At 32.5% G+C, this 24,275-nt stretch overlaps 1 protein-coding gene across 1 annotated transcript; it reads right to left on the bottom strand.

The window, feature by feature from the left end:
• Positions 1-59: 59 nt before the first annotated feature.
• LOC139480948 (dentin sialophosphoprotein-like) lies at positions 60-13,671 on the bottom strand. The gene is made up of 2 exons (XM_071263939.1): positions 13,540-13,671; positions 60-5,028 (listed from the first exon to the last, which is right to left on the bottom strand). Exons 1-2 carry the CDS (start codon positions 13,595-13,597, stop codon positions 923-925), a joined length of 4,164 nt encoding a protein of 1,387 aa, XP_071120040.1. The 5' UTR covers positions 13,598-13,671; the 3' UTR covers positions 60-922.
• Between the last annotated feature and the right edge of the window lie 10,604 nt (positions 13,672-24,275).

Below are 24,275 nucleotides of genomic sequence, written 5' to 3'. Positions count from 1 at the left end.
GTTGTCTTTATATAAATAGTTCAACCATGGAACACGTTAAAATTTTAATAGCATATATATCTGTTGGATTGTTTTATTCAATGTCAATATACAACATGTACAAAAACGAGTAAACCTAAATGACAAAAAACTGTCAACAACTGACCGACAATCATCGACCCACTGATGATAATATAGAAGTATGTGTACATTACATCATCCAAAGTTATACAAAAGTCAATCTGAGAAAATTTGACAAACAATTGTAATCTGGTTTAATTTTTGTGTGTATATAAAGAATAATTAGGTTCTATTTAATTTCGAAAAATAGGGAATTATAATGTCATCTCGGTTTCTCCAACACCCGTTTAGATCACTAACATCCTAAACGGTATACCATCTGACGAAGCATGCATTACTTCACAAACAATCAACCCATCCTAACTAGGTTTTCCTGTGTCTTGGCTGAGGTATTTTTGTTTCACCCTGTATAATTTGTAACTTACTTTTGTTAAATTGAACCAAAAATTTATTTCTAGAACCCGGTCTTAACTATTCATATGCCTTATTTCGTTGATTTTTAAAAGGTTGGATTTTCATTATTGATGTGAATTTATGTAGATACAACAACAGTTCATATACACAGTATATAAAGATATACAAAGTACTTTAAACAATTCAAATATATATATATTTATAACTTATCAGTTAACTATAAACCAGTTTGCTCCTGATCACTTACTAGTATAAAAGAAAACAATGTAACGTAACAAAAAGCAAATGAACATGAATAGTCTATTCTGATTGTTTATAATTGTCTTTAGCATACTAGAATGTACAAGTGTGAGAAGCTTGAGAAAAAATTAACGTATCAGGTCACGTGAATCAGAACGTTAATCTTGCATTTATGATGATAAACAGTTTATAAATAATTTTCAAACTACTAATCCGATGACTGTTCCGTAGGCTTTGGCACTATTTCTATAACATATAGATTTTCATTTTGGTCGCCATTGGATGATTTAGATTCCGACACGAAATAACTTTCTGAACCCGATACTTGAGGAGCTGCTTCTGCTTTTGCCGGTGCTGGTGCTACTTCCGCTGCTGGTGCTGCAGGTGCTGTATGTGCTGCGGGTGCTGCAGGTGCTGCTGTCGCTACTGATCCAGCTGCTACCATAGGAGACACTTCATGTTTCCTTGATGACTTAGATTTTCTGTTACTGTTTCTATTAGAACTTCTATTACTGCCACTGTTCTTTGTGTCATCGCTACCATCACTTCCGTTACTGCCATCACTATCGTTGTCGCCATTACTATCGTCGTCGCCATTACTTTCGCTATTACCATTGCCATCACCATTACCATTGCTGCTGTCACTACCGTTATTGTCGTCACTTCCATTACTGTCGTCACTACCGTTGCTGTCGTCACTACTATCTCTGTTATCGCTATCACTACTGTCGCTGTCACTACTATCCCTGTCATCACTGCGATTATTGTCGTTGCCACCATTACTGCTGCTGCCACTACGAGTACTTTTGCTGCCACTCTTACTATTACAACCAGATTGTCCATGTCCTCCACATGAGCTAGGTCTGGCCTTATGTGATGTTACGGAAGATGATCCAGGTTCACTTGATGAGCTATCATTGCCGTTATCATCACTGTTGTCATCGTCGTTACTGTTGCTGGAAGAGTCGTCACTACTGTCGCTGTCGTCGCTACCACTGCTAGACCTGCTTCCACTACTGTTATCACTACTATTGCTGTCATCACTGTTAATGCTGTCACTGCTAGAGCTGTCGTCACTACCACTGCTAGACCTGCTTCCACTACTGTTATCACTACTATTGCTGTCATCACTGTTACTGCTGTCACTGCTAGAGCTGTCGTCGCTACTACTGCTAGAGCTGCTTCCATTACTGCTATCACTGCTATCGCTATTGTCACTGCTATTACTTTCGTCGCTACCATTACTGTCGCCGCTACCATTACTGTTGCCGCTACCATCACCGTTGCCGCTACTAGGACCACTGCTTCCCTCACTATTACAATTGCCTTTAGCTTTTTCACATGGGCTTGATTCGGCCCAAGGTGATGCAAAAGAAGTTGATCCAGAGTTACTTGCTGAGTTGCCACTTCCATTATCATCGCTGCTGTCATCGTCATCACTGCTGTTGGAAGAGTCGTCACTACTATTGCTGTCGTCACTACCACTGCTAGAGCTGCTTCCACTACTGCTTTCACTACTGCTATCACTACTATCGCTGTTGTCACTGCTAGAGCTGTCGTCGCTACCACTGCTAGAGCTGCTTCCATTACTGCTATCGCGGTCGTCACTGCTACTGTTGTCACTGCTATCGCTGTCATCACTGCTATTGTCGTCACTGCTGTTGCTGTCGTCATTGCTGGAGCTGCTGGAGCTGCTGCCACTACTGCTATCACTACTATCGCTGTTATCACTGCTACTACTGCCACTATCGCTGTCGTCGCTGCTGCTATCGCTATTGCTCTTTCCTTGAGTTCCTGATGATGTTGCCTCGGCCTGCGATGATACCTCAACAACAGTTGATTCTGGTGCTGCTTCAATTACAGGTGACAGTTTCGGTGATGATTCAACAACAGGTGACATTTCAGGTGATGCTTCTACTACATGTGATGATTCAGGTGCTGCTTCAAATCCAACTAAAATTTCATGTGTTTCTTCAGCCACAGGTGATGATTTAACAACAGGAGATGAATCATGTGGTGCCACATCAACAGGTAACACTTCTGATGTTACAACGGTCACAGAAGATGATTTATGATTACTTGATGATTTTCCGATATTATCACTGTTGTCGGAAGAATCGTCATCACTGCTATCGCTGTCGTCACTACCATTGCTGGAGTTACTATTGCTACTATCGCTACTATCGCTACTATCGCTGCTGTCACTGTTACTGCTATCACTACTATTGCTGTCATTGCTACTACTGCTAGAGCTGCTTCCACTGCTGCTATCACTACTATCGCTATCGTCACTGTTACTGTTATCACTGCTTTCGCTGTCGTCATTGTTACTGTTATCACTGCTTTCGCTATCGTCATTGCTGTTACTGTCATCGCTGCCATTACTATCGCTGCTACTACCACCACTCTTCTGGCTTTGTTTGCTCTTGCTATGGCAGTTGCCATTTCCTTGACATGGGCTTGGTTCGACTGCAGATGATGCTACAGCAGATGATCCAGAGTTACTTGCTGTGTTTCCCTTATCGTCACTGCTGTCATCGTCATCATTGCTATTGGAAGAGTCGTCACTACTATTGCTGTCGTCACTACTGTCGCTGTCGTCGCTACCACTGCTAGAGCTGCTTCCACTGCTGCTATCACTACTATCGCTGTCGTCATTATTACTGTCATCGCTACCATTACTATCGCTGCTACTACCATCACTTTTGTTGCTTTGACTGCCCTTGCTATGACAATTTCCTTTTCCTTGACATGGACTTGGTTCAGATCCAGATGATGCTACGGAAGATGATCCAGAGTTACTTGATGAGCTTCCACTTCCGTTATCATCACTGCTGTCATCGGAAGAGTTGCTACTACTGCTGCTGTCACTGCTATTGCTGTCACTACTATCGCTGTCGTCGCTACTATTACTGCTGTCACTGCTATTACTGTCACTGCTACTGCTGTCACTACTATCACTGTCGTCGCTACTATTGCTGTCGTCACTGCTATTACTGTCGTCGCTACCATTGCTAGAACTGCTTCCATTACTTTTGTCACTGTCGTCACTACTATCGCTATCATCACCACCATTGCTAGAGTCGTCACTGCTATTACTATCATCTCTACCGTCGCTGCCGCTGTCACTACTGTCACTGTTGCTTGAAATCACTGCTACCGTTTGAAACGATTCAGCATTAGTTGATTGTGGAGCTACGTCAACTACTGTTTGGCTTCCAGTTGATACTGCGTTACCACCAGAACATTGGTTTGAGGAACATCCAGATGCACTAGATGCCACAGATGATTGTGAAGCGGCTGATGATGTAGCTCCAGTCAAAATAACAGCTGTCTGAGCTCCAACGACTGCAGCAACTGATGAGGCACCTGTGTTGCTTGAACCTGAACTTGCAGAGTTGGATGAAGCACCAGAATTACTTGAATCTGAACTTCCAGAATTCGATGAATCATCTGAGGAGGTTGAACCTGAACTTGAACTTCCCACAGCAGAGGACTCATCTGCTGCAGCATTTGATGACCTTGATCCTGAGCTACCAGCAACAGAGGCCCCAACAGTTGCTGAACCTCTTGATGACCTTGATCCTGAGCTACCAGCAGCAGAAGACCCAGCAGCTGCGGAACCACTTGATGACTTTGATCCGGAGGTACCAGCAGCAGAAGACCTAGCAGCTGCGGAACCACTTGATGACCTTGAACCTGAGCTACCAGCAGCTGCGGAACCACTTGATGACCTTGATCCTGAGCTACCAGCAGCTGCGGAACCACTTGATGACCTTGATCCTGAGCTACCAGCAGCTGCGGAACCACTTGATGACCTTGATCCGGAGCTACCAGCAGCAGAAGAGCCAGCAGCTGCGGAACCACTTGATGACCTGGATCCTGAGCTACCAGCAGCAGAAGACCCAGCAGCTGCGGAACCACTTGATGACCTTGATCCGGAGTTACCAACAGCAGAAGACCCAGCAGCTGCTGAACCACTTGATGACCTTGACCCTGAGCTACCAGCAGCAGAAGACGCAGCAGCTGCTGAACCACTTGATGAACTTGACCATGAGTTACCAGCAGCAGAAGACGCAGCAACTGTCGCAGCACTTGCAGAACTTCCACGTGATCCACCAGTGGCTGATAATGAATTAACAACTGCTATAGAATCGGCGACTGCGGAGCCACAATTAACTGTACATCCTGTACCGGAACCGCCTTCTGATTTGTCGTCTACTCCTGATATAACTCCGTAACTAGCTACTGATGATCCTTTATTACCATATTTCTGCACTAGAGAGCCCTTTTGTTGAACTGTATCTACTGGTGCTGCAAAGAGAAATTATCATTAGTAAGCAAGATGACTTTTAAACAATAATGTCACTCTAATCAAAATAAGTGTAAAATATATTTAAAGCAGTGCATTTAAGATTATCTAATGATATTGATATTGTTTGAATATTTGTAGGTGTGTGTTTGGTTATACAGATGACCAATTAGAGGATGGTCTATCAACAGGACAAATGGGACTAAACCGTCTACCATCAACAAATCCGTGTGGCAATCAAAAACAATCTAACCACCCAACCCCCAAGAAAAAATAAATTAATTCAAATTGAAGGAAATCAAATGATAGTTTTCTACTAAAATGAGATAGATGATAAAGTGCTCTGTATTTTCAATTGTGTCATTATTGTAAGTTATTTCTAAGTGTATGATTTATATTTGTTTCTTTATTCGATTATTAATTTTTAGAACCCTTTAAGGTAAAATAAATATTTAGTATTTTATTAGTAACATTAAACTGTGGGACACTTCTGACGAAAAAGTTGTGATTAATTGATTGATTGGTCCTTGTGTTTGACACCGCTCTTAGCTATATCGTGTTATGGTTAGCGTTGACAGGCTAGTAATACACTAGATGGGCTACTTAGACATTCGGCCACGGAGATCGTCGCTCAAAAAGTGACGACTCAGTAATAAGGATGGGTAAAAAGATAAATCGATCGATCCATTTAGAAACACACAGAAATCATGTCATATTTTTTGTATGATAATTGTTAAGACAATTCCGTAAAGCATGCATGAAAAGAATTATGTGGTTGTGAAAATAAGAATTTGTGGTACAATTGGCGAAGTCAATACGCAAAACCGTTAAATAGATGACCGTAGCATAATCGTGTAAAGTGGAAAATACAATATCAACAAAGGGGATGACTTGAGTCGATAAGCGATATAGAGTTGTTGTCCCATTCATCAGATTCGTTATTTTTTTCATGTTTATTCAGTGAACCAAAAACAAATAGGTTGTCGTACTATTGTTTTCAATTTATTTGTTATTTTAAAGAAAAGATGGTATTTTTTTTTTATTAACTTCATGTATATATGTATAAGGAGAACGTTCGGTGCGTATTGACATACCTTCAAATCTGGTTTAAAATTCTATTAAAAAATTACTACTTCCAGTAAAACATGAGGAGTAAATATTAACAGTGATCATTGAGATGAAAAGTACACGACCGTAGAAGAGCCTCAGAATAATAGACTTGAGGATGGCACATGTATTGATTTCATCATAAAATTATGACGGAATTATTCAGTCGAAATGTAGCATCAGGAAGGATTTAGTAACTGATTCAGAAGGATTTTTAAAACAAAATCTGAGAAGTATTTCATAATGTATACAAAGGTGGATTATTCTTGATAAAAACCAGAAACAATTCATAAATGTTATGCAGTGAATTATTTTGGGGGTTTAAATTTGACAAAACTACTATTTAATTTTGAGGAGGACCGCAGTAATATTGAAACCGGTAGATATATTAAAATTGAAATAGTACATAGATTTATTAACATGTTTTGATATAAACACCTTATTTGTGATGAATATAATTTTGTTGAGAATATGATACATACTATAATATTAGAAAGAATTGTATACATTACTTTGTTTTAAATATAAAATTACCGTCTAACCTTACAATTATTATAAATTAAGTAAACTTATTGTTTTTCTTAACTACTAAGAGCTTCACAACCCTGTTAAACAAAGATGATTCGTTATTCTAAATGTTATTAACATATCTTTATTTATTTACACCCTTCTATGCTATTTCAACTCTATTTGGGTTTTTTAATAACATTTGTTTGATATAAACATATAAATTTATGTGACGTATAAAATTTTCTGACGTCAGACACTCAAATCAATAAATGTGTTCGTAGATAGTAGATGTTTTTGTGTTCTGTTAAATTGTTCCTTTTAAAATTGTTAAACGATGATGACTGATGTACCCATATTTTGACTATTTTATTTATTGTGTCTGTTTATTAAACGAATCAATGTAAAAATATCGGAAATTGATGAGACTGTCATTAAAGTGAGAGGGTTAGCGCTATAGAACCAGGTTTAATCCACCATTTTCTGCATTTGAAAATGCCTGTACCAAGTCAGGAATATGACAGTTCTTGTCCATTCGTTTTTGATGCGTTTTGTTGTTTGATTTTGCCATGTGATTATGGACTTTCCCAATTGATCTTCCTCTAAGTTCAGTATTTTTGTGATTTTACTTTTTATAAATGCTCTTACTCACAGCTGGTATTGTAAATATGATTTTGTGATGAAAGTTATATATTCTGAATTGCTTTTGAATACATAGCTATCATTGTTATTAAAACAGGTTGTTTTGAAAAATGAGTCATTAAATTTATAATATTGAACAGCTGACTGGAGAATGTTTAATGTAATGTAAGGCATATAAATCCATGTTGGAGTTTATTACCTAGAATATTAACCCTTTTTTTTTAATATTTTTTTCATTTTTTATTGACTATTTAAGCATTCCTTAAATATTCATACTTTTATCCACTTGAAGCATCATTCCAGTCAGCTAAGTGGTATCTTTGAAAATTTCATTCTCTGTTGCGATTATGTTTGTGTATGTGTTGCTTTGTTTGAATGTACCTTGTTTTGTAGAGAGGGTTTATATAGGCTATTCATGCTGCTTAATCTAATTCAATTTATTTGAATAAAATACTGTTTAAACTATCATTGTTTTTATTAGCTGTGACATGACTTTATTTTTTTAACAAAAAAAAAGACAACATTCATTGACAAATGTCTTATATCCGATTTAGTCAGTATTCTGACCTCTAGTTAGACTTTGAATTCAAACAAACTTTAGCTTGTGAACGTGAGAAAGATTGATGAAGGTTCAAAACTATATTTTGGAACTAAACGACAAACTTAAAATGGAAAGATCATGATTGTGCCAATGAAGTTAACGTAGTTTGTTAATATTCTCATTTATAATTGAATTGAAATTATAAAAGACAACACGTAAATATTTAAGAAGTTTGAATTTAGATATTTATTTTATTCATTGAAATATGAAAAGAATTCAGCAACATGCACATCCTATATAATCTCTCTACATATTTCATGTACAAAAAATAAATCAAATCTTTACAATTATATTTAAAATATTTATATTTCATAACTATAGTGGGAAATGAATGTTTATACACAATCTTTTTTTTTTGTATATTTTACAGATAATTCTTCATAACGGCAGAAAATTAAACCAAACGTACGACAATGACCGTTTTAAACATATATCGTATGAACTCATATCAAAGGAAAGTTCACGAAATCGTCATACAAGCAATGTTTACATACTCGTCTATAAGGTAGCATATTAATCTATTGTAAGAGAAATTCATAATATCTAATAAAATTTGTAGATTTAGCTAACAAAGTCCTTATATTTGTATAAAGTAACATTCGTTAATAGTAGACAATTGTTTTAATATTGAATAAGCTACAATTAAAAATTGCTTGCTAGGCCCTCTCTGTGATTAATATTAGTAATCTGGTTAATTTTCCAATCAATGTATCATGAAGGGGAGATGAATAATTCGACTTTTATTTATAGTCTTTTTCAAAAATGATGAACGGTTCTTTATATTGGTATGTAACCATTCTAAGCGTTTCAAATTTATGAAATTATATTCGTACATCAATGTGTTTGATACACCAATAACAAAAACTGAAATATATTGAATTGAAACATTTTGTAATTATTCAAAATTATATCAGAAACCTGTACTTAATTTTAAATAATGAACCTGTTAAAGGGAGACACTACTTGCATAACTTTTTTCGAATCGGCACATAATACAAAGGAATGTCACTCTTGCATACAAATGGCACATCAATATAATTAATTTACTGTGCATTCGTGCTCCACCTTCAATGAAGATTCTAAATTATAAATATAACCAAAAGTTGTTAATCTATAGGATAGTGAAAACTGATGAAAGCTAACCCACTGTAAAAATAATTTCTTTCTTACGTACATGTTATGATCCGACTAAATACTTATATCCCGATATCGCTATAATAAGGAAATGGGTGGTGTATTATAACATGTATAACTAACAACAATATGGTATGTGCTACATCAAATTTGAAGCGAAGTAGAAGAGACTTTGTATATATGATTTGCTAAACGAAAATTTAATCGAATGCCAAGATTAGTTAAAATGTTTAATATCTGATTCTAATGGCCTGTGAATATCAGTTTTAGGAATATTTACACACAAAAAAAACATTGATTGTAATAATGGTGCCAGTCTTCAAACATCATGAACCTAGTGACCAAAATGACTTCCATGGTATAAAACAATGAAAATAAGAAGAATATAAGCTTTATGTATGTGCGCATGTGTAAAACAAATTTTGTGCTATGTAAAACTCGGCTTTGTTTACATGTCGTATTTGAATAAACAACTGTAGTTTACTGTTTTTCAAATTTCAAAGATAGGCAACAGAAATTTGCCTATTTTCAAATTCACAGGAAAACAAGAGTAATTTCCGATATTCAAATTTAATAGATAGGCAACTATAGTTAACCGATGTTCATTTATGGGCAAAAGTAATTAAATGCAATATAGATTTATCCCCCCTAAACAATAGAAATTTAATGTAAATATTGCATAAATCTAAATTGTAATTTATGGATAAAATGGTGGGTATGTAAAGATAGGAAAAAATATGTAATTCTGTACCAGTAAATATTGTTGACAGATCGTGGTCATTTACTTATTTATGTGTTGTTTTTAAGTATAATATATTGAGTTATCATTGATATGTACATAATTATAAATTAACTGTTAACAAAACTTTGAATTTTTTTAAAAACTAAGGCTTTTCTACCTCCGGAATAGATTACCTTAGCTGTTATGGCAAAACTTTTAGCAACTCTTGGTCTTCAATGCTCTTTAACTTCATAATCTATTAGGCTTTTTACAAAAAAAATAGATTCGAGCGTCACTGGTGAGTCTTTTATAGACGAAACGCGCGTCTGACGTAAATCCAAAATTTTAATCCTGGTATCTATGATGAGTTTATTGGCAATTTTAATTTATCACAAAAAGTTGCTAAAAATAGTAAAAAAAAAAGACTCAGGATTTCTTTATTTAAAAATATAAGGCTCATTTAATCATAACACTTTATTGTCAGTATTTGTTTTATACATAGAATGGTACTTTATCTGTTATGGGTTAGACATATGAGACTACAAAAGAGCTACTGTTGTTGAAAATAATGATAAAAAAATGAATATCAAAAGCAATAAATTTTGATATCTTTCCCTGTATAAAAGTCATGTGAGGTAATCTTACTTTAAATACCGCCCTTATGTCTATAATTTTTTTTATTTTTTTTGCATTTAAATTTAAGACCCACGACATCCTTTTAACATAAAACAAAATGAACATAAACATGTTTAAACTAATTAGTAAGGTCATTAGGTCGTTACTGATTTAATAGGGTTACTTGTTTTAACGCTAGGAATGTATAGGTTTCATATGTTAATTAATTCCGATGATTAATTACATTCCTTCACAAAACGTCATTAAAGTCGATTAATGTTACAATTGATATGACCTTTATGGAATATTTTGAAATTTGTGTAAAATTACTAATCACATTGTGATCAAAAACATGTTGATACCTTTGGACTGAATAAAGCAATATAGTTTTAGATGCGTTCACGGTATATACTGTATTGTTGATCTCTGAACTATATTGTTAAATAAATTAAATGAATAAACAGTTATCGAAACATTTGCGCTATAAAACTATAGATACTTAAAGTATTTTTCTAATGAAAATATGAAAAAACGTTTTTGGAAACAGTTTATAATTTGATGTTATTTTTAATTAATCTTATTTATTCATCATAATTTTGTACTTTTTTGGCTTAGAATTTGTATTTATTTCAACAATTAGCGTACCTTTTAGTTTAAGACATTAATATTTTTTTACATCATTGTTTGTTAATTATTCGTTTTATTTTATTCTCTTTATTCAATTGTGTTTATGTCATTACTAGGGGGAAAGTAGTAATGGTTTTCATGTCATATTATTTTCATAAATGACCCGGAAAAAACTCTATAAAACTATGGCAATATTGCTTATGTTGAAATAATGGTCAACATCATGTTTATCAGGAAATAACAATAAATTGTAACACGTGCTTTTTGTATAGTTTTCGTAGTATGCTAATATATAATGTGTTATCGACGTCATTTGTTTAGTGGTAAATGGCTGTAAGGAAAACATTCATTCACGGAACATGTTAATAACACAGATATGTTGTTCGCAAGCTCACAAGCATGTGTAATTTTTAATGTAAAACACTTGTAACTGATTTACCGGTAATCGACAAAGAAAATACCACTGTAAAAAAATGAAATAAAAATCAAACTACATGTATAACGTTATACTGGAATTTTAATTACACATATTTGTCTTTGTATATTTGTTTGTTTTAATTCCAAAATAATTTACTGCGTTTTATATAATTTTCAATTACAGATCCCGCTGCAACAAAGCTGTCCAATTAATCGCATGTTATAGACGCTTATTACACTAGCCTAGATCAGTTACAATTATATACTGATCGATATCATATTTAAAAGTAAACTATGCTGTCAATAATATCGAAGTAAATCAGTATGAATATATGAAATATTAGGTTCTACAATCTGATCCTATTTTAATTGAAATTGTGACGATTTCTTTAAACATCTAACTATTTTGGGATATAACAAATAATTGAATATAATTCACTTAAACTATATCTTATTGGATCAGCGTTATTACTTACATTCGTATAAGCATTTATGTGTATGTCACTTTTCTTGGAATTTTGGGTCCTCAATGCTCTTCAAATTTGTACTTGTTTGGCTTTATAAATATTTTGATATGAGCGTTAATGATGAGCCTTATGTAAACGAAACGCGCGTCTGGCGTTATAAATTATAATCCTGGTACCTTTGATAACTAAATATTCGATATGGATAAATATATTCATCATAGATACAAGGATTGAAATTCTGTATTTGCGCTATACGCGCGTTTTGTCTTTAAAAATCTGTGACGCTCAAATAAAAAAAAAATTAAAAGGTCAAATAAAGTTAAAGGACCAAAAATTCTGATGGTTGTTTTTATTTTCAATTCTTTTTTTGTTTTCATGTCTTTGGTAATCTGTTTGATGAAACATATAGACTCATCATTGCTACCATGATCTAAATTTTGTACGACAGACGCTCGTTTTGTCTCAAAAGACATTCGAATCAAAACACTTAAGAAGGCCAAATAAGGTATGAAATTGAAGAGCATAAAGGACTCAAAATGAGCACTCAAACTATAGAACAAAAGAACGGTCCAGCAAAGACAAAAATGCAATAAATGAAATATTGATTCCGTTTATTAAAAACAGCAAGACTTTTGATTAACTGCACGATTAATGCAAATATAGAAAACCACTAATGCCTATGCCATATAAGCGAGAGGCGAAATATACCAAAAGGAACATTATTTGAAAATAAACTTACAACGCAGTTAAAAAAATAAAACTAGTTATGTTTAAAATAATGTCATGGAGGAGTAATCAGCCATTCTCTTATTCTTTGTCTTTGAGGGATAACAAAACAATACAGAAACCATATTTTTGTACTACTATTTTATATGGTCGGAAAATAGGAATAAATGTAATCGTTTCACTAACAAGCCCACCTCACAAGGATATTAAGTAATATAGACCATTGAAATAAAAAATAACAATGAAAAAATGTTTGTCGATGATTCTTTTTCATTTTTTGTATGTGTGTAATTTGTTTGAGTCGTTATCAAATTCCAACATCTCATGGAACACGGCAAACCATAGACTTGACTTCAAGATAGTTTAATTCATTTTTATCACAAATAAAATAAAAATAGGATGACATTACTCTGCTGAAAATCAACCGTTTTAAAATTTCCAGGAAAACATGTAGAAAGTAAACCCGCTGTTTTTTTCTATTTATTTGGCCCATGGACTGTTAATTTTTCTAAAATGTCGTTCAATACGTTATAGTTATGCAAAGTCCAGAACCCTTTAGAAATTTAGGTTATATTTTTAATTGACGTTTATTTATTTTTCTATTGTAGTACTTGGATACACCTTATTCATTTCATAATATTTGAATGGGCCATTTAATCCTTAAAATTTAATGAAAATCTGACTATCAGTTCAAAATGCGTCGATTATAATTGTATCACGCAATGTTTACCTTACATACAAAAAGAGCATTACATATATTAGATACCACAGATAGTTCCTCTGGACAAATCACTTCATCTATTTTGAGAAGAAGAAAAAAACGTTTAGATTAATGATAATTTTTACAAAAGTTATTTTAAAAGATATTGACTACACTGAAAAACTATGTACAACATATTATGTGAATCTTAATTTTCGAATATGTATTTAGGTGTTAACAGATACTTACCACTTATCGAAAATTGCACTAAAGAAAGTATAAAGCATATATTGGCTAGTCCCGACATGTTGATAGCATTGATAGGGAGCAACTCCAACACAGAAAAAGTAAAATATAATTGTAAACTCCTACAATCTTACTTTTTAATTTTATATACGTGCATATTAATTAAGTGAAAGTCGATTATGCTAATTATCCAAGCATATTGAATCATGCGGTAAAGACACATTTGCATATGTTTTACAGCTTTAATAATTATAAATTCACATGATCGACAGTTGTCGTGCCTTGTAGAATTACAAAACCCCATTAATGTAACTATAATTTATTTGCCCAATTTATTTGTCCTATATACAACAGAAACGCTAGTAACTATCGTTAGAAATAGATCAGAATTGTCTTTTACTCGTAAATCTCATTTTAAATAACGTATTGTCAATATAAATCTTCGGGTAATTTTCCTTAAAAAAATATTCCTGTAAGACTTTGACACCTGTCTATTTTTAAGACCTATAAATGTCTTGAATAAGGTCATTTTTGTCTTTGATATGACGAAATAACAATAATGGCAGCACCAATGTTACTGTATATAATGCACATATCAACAATCAATGAATATTCAATGATGATCGAGACCAAATAAAATTCAAAACTAAACAAAAAGGTTTAAGAGATGATAAAACTAAAAAGGATCTAAGTAAAGCCAAATCCGAACAATGTATCAGATATGTGTATACGGGAGGGTTATTACTTATTTATCATGATTTTTAAATGCTCTTACAGTAAATTTGAGTAAAAAATATCCGTATCCGTAGTGTAATGCCTGTAGAAAGTATATTGTCTAATTTGCTGGTGATAATCTCTTTGATTAACAGCCAACCAGCAAATATATATAGTGATCGTTATCGCATTGACCGCACCAACTTTACTGTAACGAGGACCTACAACTATTATTATATCAAATTGAGGTATAGATACTTTTTCTAATTAACTCTAGTGACCTATAATCGATTGTTCAGTTATATGCATTTTCGATTACGTAAATTGCTGGCATCATCAAAAGCAATTGTTCTAAGAGTTACAAAAAGAGTAAAAATACAAAAGAGAAACAGTTATGTTCGGTTTTTGTGAATACTACCTTTTGGATAAAAAAAAAGGTTTGGTGTAAACAGACTTTGAAGAACAATTGAAATAATTACAAACAAAAATAAAAACGATGTGTATATCAAAATTTTGTTGGGAGGTGAAGTAAGGATGTGCTGATGTATGCATACTTAAGGATTTTTTTTATTCAACTATTCGAATTATGACGGAAATTTCTTACAGAACTACAGTTTTCTTTAGTATTCATATAATATTATGGTCGATATCGTCATATTTGAACATCGATCGTAGACACCTGCTGTTATCAATCAGTTTGGTACTATTCAGCTTATTCATTTACAGGACGTTTGTCCCAGTTTATTTAAATCAAAGAGTAATGGCATGAAATATTTCATGCTTTAAGTTACTAATATTTTTAAAACAAATATATATATTTCAATCACAATAGGGAACTAAGTTTTAAAAAAAAAGGAAGATATAAACGGTAGATTTAAAATCAAAAAAGCTAAATGAACCCCACAATGGCAAAAAACAACAAAAAGACTAACAACCATCTATATATAATCTCATCATAGATACCAGGAATAAAATTTAATATTTACGTGAGACGCTAGTTTCATAAAAATTGTTTTTAAGCCTGATCAACAAAAACACCACCAACATTTGGAGTTGATATCTGGAGCTCTGCAAGGGTGAGAAAATTTTAATGATAGTCTTCTTCCTCATGGTTAACACATATGTAGTCTCATTAAAGGATATGCATATAATTTATGAAGGTGAAAATGTTAAGCCATTGATCAACTTGATTTTTTTAGCATACAATTACACAATTTATGGACAATTTGTGCACTGTAGGTGTTCATTTTTATGCTAAGATTTCAAAATATCATACTGTTTGAGAATATGTGTTCCCATAAACTGCACGCAATTATATAAGATCATTTTTTGATAACTGTGTCAGTAAGGTAAGAAAACGTGCGGTTCCGTCTACTCAAGACTCATCATTGGAGGTGATCTCAGTACAATTGGAAAACCAAATCTATAACGAAGTTGTACATCATAGGGTATTAAAATTCCAATGTGTTTCAGATTATTGTGTTATATGAACACATAATTCAACAATAGTTCACGCGTTACCGATATTTGGAGAGTTACTATCATCTAATGTTCTCATTGTCGCGAAAAATGCTTGGTCAACAAATATGTTCGAAATATTTATGTTGTATATAAGCTATTTCAACTGTGGTATGAGATACGGAAGCTTCATCACGAAAAGACCATTAACTATTCTGAAATTTAGAATTTTAATTAGTTTTAATGAATATGAAGAGTTTAAATTACGGGGATAACGTTTATAATAGAATATATACATTGTTTGTAAAAATAATATATTGATGTTCTAACCATGATTGCAGTTGACAGTATGAATTAATGTCAAACTATTTATCAAACTGTTCATAATATACATAATTTATTTACATAGAATTTATTTTTTTAACCTTTTGGTTTCACAGTGTGCGGTTGCTGTTTGTATAGATAACTACAGAAAAAATTCTAACAGAATAAGTTATGTATGCATTAATAATAAGTTTGGTAAACACTACTTATATATACGTCATTTGTTTTTAATTATTAAACGTGACATTCTGCAAGGTTGTCCATTAAACTGCGTATTATCTATATAATTTTCCATTGCCGAATAATGCATCAAATAAAGTTTCAGCACTAAAATACATAATTTTAAATAAACACAGCGTGTATGTAAAAATAAGTGGATTTTTTTTCAAAGATTATAATTTAAACGAATCGATTCGAAATCTCTATGATTGCAAGAATTCAAAAGTTTCACTTTGATTACTTCAAAAATGCAATAAATAATGATAGTGATATGGCTAGTGATCAGCATGGACTGGTGTATCAACAGACACCTTGTAGAAAAATATAAATATACACAGATGATGGATTTACGTCAATCAGTCATCGTGACCCACATCACTAAAAAATATCCAAAACACGTGTATTGGTCAACATACTATCCTCAACAACAAGCAATGTCAATATGATATATAACTCATAATCGTCCAGTAAAATACACTTGGATTTCTATATTTAATTGCTTTGGAAAGGAAAAACATCAAATTTAAAGCATAATGTTAATTCATTGATTATTGTCCAGCGACTTTTATTACGTCCACATTAAAAATTCAAAATATCAAATCCTTTTTTTTTTAGAACTAAACAGCCACGATTAGTCAGTAAAATTTATTTGCTATACCAAAACATTGTTTTAAATCTGAGCGAGTGTAAAACATATGGTTTAAACTGCAAAACAAGTTATTTGGAGGTCATTAGAGGTCATTAACTGGAAAATTCAACTATTGTATCGTAGAAGTGTTTCATGTGCTTCCGCTATTCAAAAATGTAAACATACGGGAAATCACAAAAGTCAATACTTCGTTATTTTCTTCCAGAATATTTTTCCAATTTATAATACGTCATTGTGGTTTTATGATACATTTTTTTCTTCCTTATATTAAATATATGATAATGACTTGTAATGATGTAAATTAATAGAAAGGTGATACTATCAAATAATTGATTTATTGGTTATTTTTTTTTAAATATATGATTTATGTATTGATATTATATAAATGTCAAAGAAGAGAAATATACGTAGTTTCTACTGTCAGTGCTTGAACCTCTACTGGTTACGAGAATTACGAGAATTTTCTAACATTGAACGTAAAAAATGTTATATAATACATACAAATCATAACTAGCAGGAATTGCAAAATATTTGACAATGCAAAAGACATCACTTATAACTAATAGAAATAGAAATACCACACAAAACAAAAACAACATCAAACCACATATAGTAAGAAAGCACTTTTTTAATGTTCAGGGACAAAATGAGGTTAAACCAGCCTTACGTATGCACATCTATGTTGCAACTGTAAAACATGCAAATATAAAACATACAAATGTAAAACATGCAAATGGGGTTGCAAAATGCTCTAATCTTTGGTTATGCAAGCATTTCAGTTTTGAGTTGCTAATCCCAGGTTTATCCAAATGATGATTTATTTTTTTAATGTATCTATGTGAATTCATAGACAAACAACTCAGCTTACTCGACATTGTTGCATCATTAACTTTGTTGATTAAACAACTCTTATGGTTTGTTATAATTAAAGAGGGGCAAAATATATCAGAGGGACATTCAAACTCATAGATAAAAAATAAACTGATAACGCCATGGCTAAAAAAGAAAAAAAAACACAGAAAAATAAGATTACACAAGGCACAACATAGAAAACTAAAGACTAAGCAACACAAACCCCACAAAAAAACTGGGGTGTTCTCGGGTGCTCTGGGAGTGTATGCAGATTCTGTTGCACCTGTCGTGTTGCTCATGTTATTACAAACCCGGTAAATGGTCTTATTACAGAGGTCACATTCGTGAACAGGGAAAGGGGTTCCAGTAACTACATATACATATCTGATGTTATTTGTGAAACAGATATTCCATAACGATCGACCAACTCCTTATGGCTTCCGTAAAATTTTCGAAGTGATGATTTCAACTTCATCATTTAAAACTTTTAGTTTAAAAGATTCCTTGTGAGCTGCAATTCTCTATCAAGAAAATCATGATGGGAAAAACAAGCCCGGGAATATCGTATCAATTGGGAGGTATGTAAGTAGGATTTACCCCACCCCAACCCACCCCTAAGACAAGGTATTTTTATCTACGTTGGCCAATCTTTTTTTTATGAAACAAACAATGCTTTCAATTTGTTTTTTAGTTTAGAATGGGAAATACTTGTGTAAAGTGTGGAAAAGTCAAATGTTTTAATTTTATTGCAAGATGAAAGAGATTGCTTGTACTCTTAAATATCTTTGGAATTTTTTAGTATCCACATCTGATTCACGCCCCCTCTAGAATCAGTTTCACAGTAGATTTGAAGTCCGGCTTTGATTATTGATAAAATTGATATTAATGATTTAGAAAGAGGTTATGTGGAGCACTAGCAAGATCCAGTTGGTTGTCAGAACTCCTATGTAGTTTTGGTATTCAATACAGTGATGGAAGATCCAGTTCTTCATCTTTGGTTGAAATTCCAAAGAAATAACCTCATCATTAAATGTGTTCTTATGAAACTAATTAATTATTTCTGTCGAATTCAAATGAATACCGTAATCATTCGTTTTGTTATTTGATTTTGCCATGTGATTATGGACTTTCCGAATTGATTTTCCTCTAAGTTCAGTATTTATGTGATTTTACTTTTTACCGCGCTAATGTTTGTAATTCCATTAAAGATTTCGATAATTGAAAGCAAATTGTAGCAAGATAAATGTAGGTGAAAATTATTAATCTTATTTATATTGCAATGAATTTAAATGTGACTTTGTTTATTACAGGTATGATTCATTTTGTGTAGGAATTGACAGCACAGCCTTTTATACTATTCCATTATCAAATTTCAGGGAATGAAGTGATTAAACGTTGTTTACTTATAGAGCTGCACACCTGACCTATATACATTCCTTCTGTTTAAATAGCGTTCAAGTTTATCAAAGTAAAGTATCGACCAAGTAAACAAAGATATGTCAAGTCATAAATTTATTGAATTTTATTTTTATAGACATAACATTACGCTATATTAATAATTTTCATAATTTTCGAGAAAAAAAAACCATATATGTATATAAACAGTACTATGGCGAACAAACACGATGTACTGGTCTGCATGCAAGAAATGTTGAAAAACTCCTATTAATCTAAACAATCTTCCTCAATAATTTTCTAACTTCCTTATCGTTTATTTAATTTAAGGGGTTTACAATTTGTTTACTATAATAACAATAATTTTTTTTTTATGGTAAAACAGTTTTATAATATTTAATAAAAATGCAAAACGTCATTAATATCGTGTTTAACGTTACAGCATAAGCATAAGCATATGTTAAGTTTTGTAAATGTAACCTCCCAAATTTCATGATTTCAAGTCTTTAAGTAATCATGATGAAAGTATTTTTAACTGTCGTGATGTGTGTTACCGTAAATTGACACTTGAATATTGAAATGGCTTTAGGACCTATAGATTTAATTTTTATCAACATGTTTATTTTCCTGTTTGTCTTGTCTCAATCTCTGAACGTGTTCTAAAGTGTCGACGTCGATTAGCAAGCTGTTGATATTATTGTGACATATTTCAAGCACAACTTCCGTCTAGATAAGATTCTTAGAAGTTTTGAGACTTCTGGGTATTTTTTCTTCTACTGCATTGCTACCAATTATATATTATTTTTAATGTTGTCCTTTCGCTTATAATCATTTACCAATAAAATAATCAGGTGAAAATTATCAAATGTTTGAAGGCGATAGTAGAATACATTATAAAATCAACTACTTATAAAAATATATTTTATTTAAATAAGGTGACCCAATTAGTTATCATTACCTTTACTCAAGACCCTTATAATGTACATATACAATATGATATACTTCATACAAATAAACAATAAAACAAACAAGCAGTATATGTTCATAAGGTTAATATCATGCATAATGTTCATGTTGATTAACAATCTAATTACAAATGGTTTGACGTCGAAAATTGAAACATTTAGATTTGAACAATGATTAAAACAAACATGAAGATATAAATTTGTTTCATGTTTGTTAGTATATGTTTTCCAATTGCAGCACTGATAGCAACACAGTGTTCGTCAACTCACCATTAACGCACAGAGTTAAGAACAAAACAAACTGAATGTTTACGAACATATACTGTACACCAACTAATTTTCGAGAACGATATATTTTCGCGGCTTCGGCGTGTGGACAAAATAACGAGAATATAAATACTAATCGAGGATAGGAGATTCAATTTTCCTGAAATAAACTGGGAAACCTGGTCTGCTAAAGATAATGTTAGTTAAACTTTTTAGAATGTTTGCGTGACTTATTATCAACAGATGGTAGATAAACCAACAAGATATCTTATTAACCAAGAACCATCATTTCTTTATCTTGTATGAGTAAATGATAAGAATGTGAGATTGTATAGAATTATAATTCGTACTCCATCACAAGATTATATATCGTGTCCTACCAGTATTATAAGTGGTATGAATGTCAATGTCACCACTATCAACCAAGAACCAAGAGAACAACCACAGAATACTGTCTTCGCGTATGGGCAAAATGAATATAGTTTAATAAGCTATAAAAAGCCCCGGAAACTGCATTATATAACAATGAGCACATAACATTAAATAAAAGACAATAATGACAAAAGAGAGATAAATAAGACAACTATTGAATTACAGGCTACTGATATGGGAAATGTTGCAGGGCAACACATGTTAATTAGCAATCGCCTTTCGTCCTAACCTGAGATATAACTAGTTTAAAATCGCATTCATATGTTTTGGTTTTAAATTTAAAATTCAAATAATGCTGAAGAAATAATAAAAATATATTTCTGATCAATCAATTACGTTGGGATAGTAAAAAAGTTAGTAACATGACATTTATCTATATGTAACTCATTTGACCTAATTAAGTTTTTAATCATTACTTTGACGTTCATATGAACGCAAATAATGTTTCGAAATGTAGTTGACTTTTATTGTTAATTCTTGCATATCGATTTCAAATTACTTTCACAAATATGAAATAAATTTGTCAAACTAAAAGTATTGCGTAAGGAAGTCTTTTATATAATGAATTATATACATTTGATATATCGACTTTTTCAGTTATCAATATATAATTTTATATATATAAACGAATTCTATGAATTCATCTTTTATGACGAAGCATTGACTTGTTTGGCTTTATAGATATTTTGATATGAGCGTCACTGGTGAGTCTTATGTAGACGAAACGCGCGTCTGACGTACTAAATTATAATCCTGGTACCTTTGATAACTATTCTCTTCAAGTTTTTGCAGGCAATCGAAAGTATACTTGTTAACTGTGTCAAATTATATAACTATGACCCGAAAATTCCTTCAACCTTTTGCCCTTGAAATTCAACTTCGGGTTGTTTCAGAGGATTGAGGGCAGGCTTTGCGGTCATAAAACTTTTAAACAAGTTATGGTACACAGAATCGGAAATTTACCAATCAAGATACTGGATTTAGTGTTTCGAGCAAACATGGTGTATTCTGATTACTGGGTCAAGTTTTATAAAGAGAAATTATCATAACATTGAGGCTCTAAGCTGTGCGATGATGCCGATCATAATTGAACACTTTGATTTCGATTGGTACAAAAAGAAGAGCAAAGATTTGAAATATGGCATAAAAATGTGCAGAACGTGGAATACTAAACAAACTTACGCAGATTCTTCAAGAATGAAATTAATTGGACTGCAGTACCTTTTATTTTAATGCCTGATCACACTAGTTTTTAGATTTAATAGCAGGCATATGTTTTCAATATGTTGTCAAGATGAAACATATCTAAATCGCAATTCCGTGTTTTAAACGCTCAAGCCAGTTTAAGCTGCACATGATATTCTGATAGAAAAGAGTTGTGTGTCTCCTGTTCTTAATAAAAAATCATTTTGCGTTTAATTTTTTCAACAAAAACGTAGATTCTACATTTTTGGTAGAAATGAAGTTTGCACCAACAATTCCCATAAATAATGTCGGTGGTTGAGTACCGGTGTTAAAATCTCGTCAATCGAAGTGTTGAATGATTTACGAGACCAATAAAAGGTCGCATAAACTTCATAAACCAGGAATTGGATTCTGGGGAATTTAATAAAATCTTCAGTATATTGTACACACATGTACGTCTATTTTGTTTTTCATCAGAAGGATTCTTGTCAATTCATAAGCAGAACATGATTCCACAATGAATATGACAGATGAACACTAAAGGTTAATTATCAAGTTAAATAAGAAAGGAACACATGTTGTCAAAAAAAACCTCTTTAATGTTATTGATACTGATCAAACCTATCTTGTTATTTGTATTTTAAAGGGGAAGGTTTACTCAGTACTTTGATCTTGTTACATTAAAGAGTACACGATTGATTCAAGTAGTATTGGTCCGTTGATCTAAACGCATACTAGAATCATCACAAGTTGTTGCAAAAGTAATGTCTTTTCTAATTTCATTAACCAAAATACATATCGCAAAACGAACAATTGCTCATGCATGTCACTCGCTCAAAGGTATTACCGCTGGCATGTGACTCAAATTTGAATAAAATTTATTTCATGAATAATATTTTTGTTTATTAACATACTATCTCTACGTGACTTGACGGAAATATTTGAAATATTTAGATCTGAATAAACACAAGTATGTAGATGTATATGTTTGTTGGTATACTTTTTCCATAGAACTGTATGGGGAAGATTTTTTTCACAACTCACGATACCAGTAGGGAAAAGAACAGCTGCAAATTTCATGTAATATTTTTCAGGAAAACTTAAACACACTTATTAACCGTACCAATCATGTTATCATAACTCAAATTGTCTTCAACCTTTCAGATTTGTAACAGAATGATTCGCATGATTTTTCAAATCTTTGGTTCATTACAATTCCTAATTAAACATGCATTCGCAAAATGAACAACGCTCTTGCATGTCACTTGCACTAAAAAGGACATCTATTCAAATATATATCTTCTTTTCAACCAAAGGTGCACAGGTGCCAGCCGAGGTTTTTTTAATATATGCATGCACTGAATACACTAATGTGCATTCAGAATATACATATATTAAGAGAAATGTCGTCTGTGTTATCAATTTATACATATATGAAAGGAAGTCTCGTCTGGCACATGTGTTAAAAAGGAAGTAGTTACAGAATGTCATATCATTGAACCGTTTGTTGCTTCCTCTAGCTAGAAAATTGACAAGGGCTTGAGATGCACGAAATTAACTTTCATTAACATAACGACAAAGAGATGATTTAAGCTTAAGTTTTTAATTGGCTATACTAAGCAGCATCTTTTCCAGCTACGCCAGCATAAGGATTGATACGATACGTATCGTATCGTATCAATCCTTATGCTGGCGTAGCTTGAAAAGATGCTGCTTAGAATAGCAAACAAATTTGTTGACCTGTATGGAATATCTGTTCCAGTTGTAGGTGGGGTTCGTGTTTTTCAATCTCCATTCGCATTCTGTGGTGTAGACTGTTGTTTGACTTTTGGTCGTTTTCGACTTTTGCGATGGCAATTTTAGTTCTTTTTTTACTTATATGAGTTTGGATGTCGCTTTTATATCTTTTGCCTTTATTAATAATGTTGATACCAGTTATTGAAACATGTGTTCTTATTGGTTAAATTTAAGTCGTCTCTTCAAAAATTTTACAATCAACATTTTGTTTTGCTTGATTTTTATGGTATCTATTTCACAGATGACGACGAATTTGTTTCAATTATCGTAACTACAATTATGTCCTCTTTTCCTCGATTGTGACCTACCGAATTAGACTAATCACCGAGTTCGTACCTCAACAAAATGTACGGTTGTCTCATGTGAGATCACCAAAAGTTGTTGGTTGGGTCTGTGTTGTTCAGTATTTAGTTTTATGTGCTGTGTTTTTTAGAATATTGTTCGTCTTTTGGTCGTTTTCGACTTTTGTCAATTCTTTTTCC

The sequence above is a fragment of the Mytilus edulis genome, chromosome 7 (genome assembly GCF_963676685.1).
Source record: "Mytilus edulis chromosome 7, xbMytEdul2.2, whole genome shotgun sequence".
Classification (NCBI taxonomy): Eukaryota; Metazoa; Mollusca; class Bivalvia; order Mytilida; family Mytilidae; genus Mytilus; species Mytilus edulis.
This window is presented reverse-complemented; position numbering and strand designations above follow the sequence as displayed.

Excerpts from the sequence above, each read along its gene's own strand:
- LOC139480948 (XM_071263939.1), bottom strand. The coding sequence starts at position 13,597 with ATGTCGGGACTAGCCAATATATGCTTTATACTTTCTTTAGTGCAATTT. Across the intron at positions 5,029-13,539 it reads AGTGCAATTTTCGATAAGTG|CACCAGTAGATACAGTTCAA; the intron begins GTAAGTATCTGT and ends TTCTCTTTGCAG.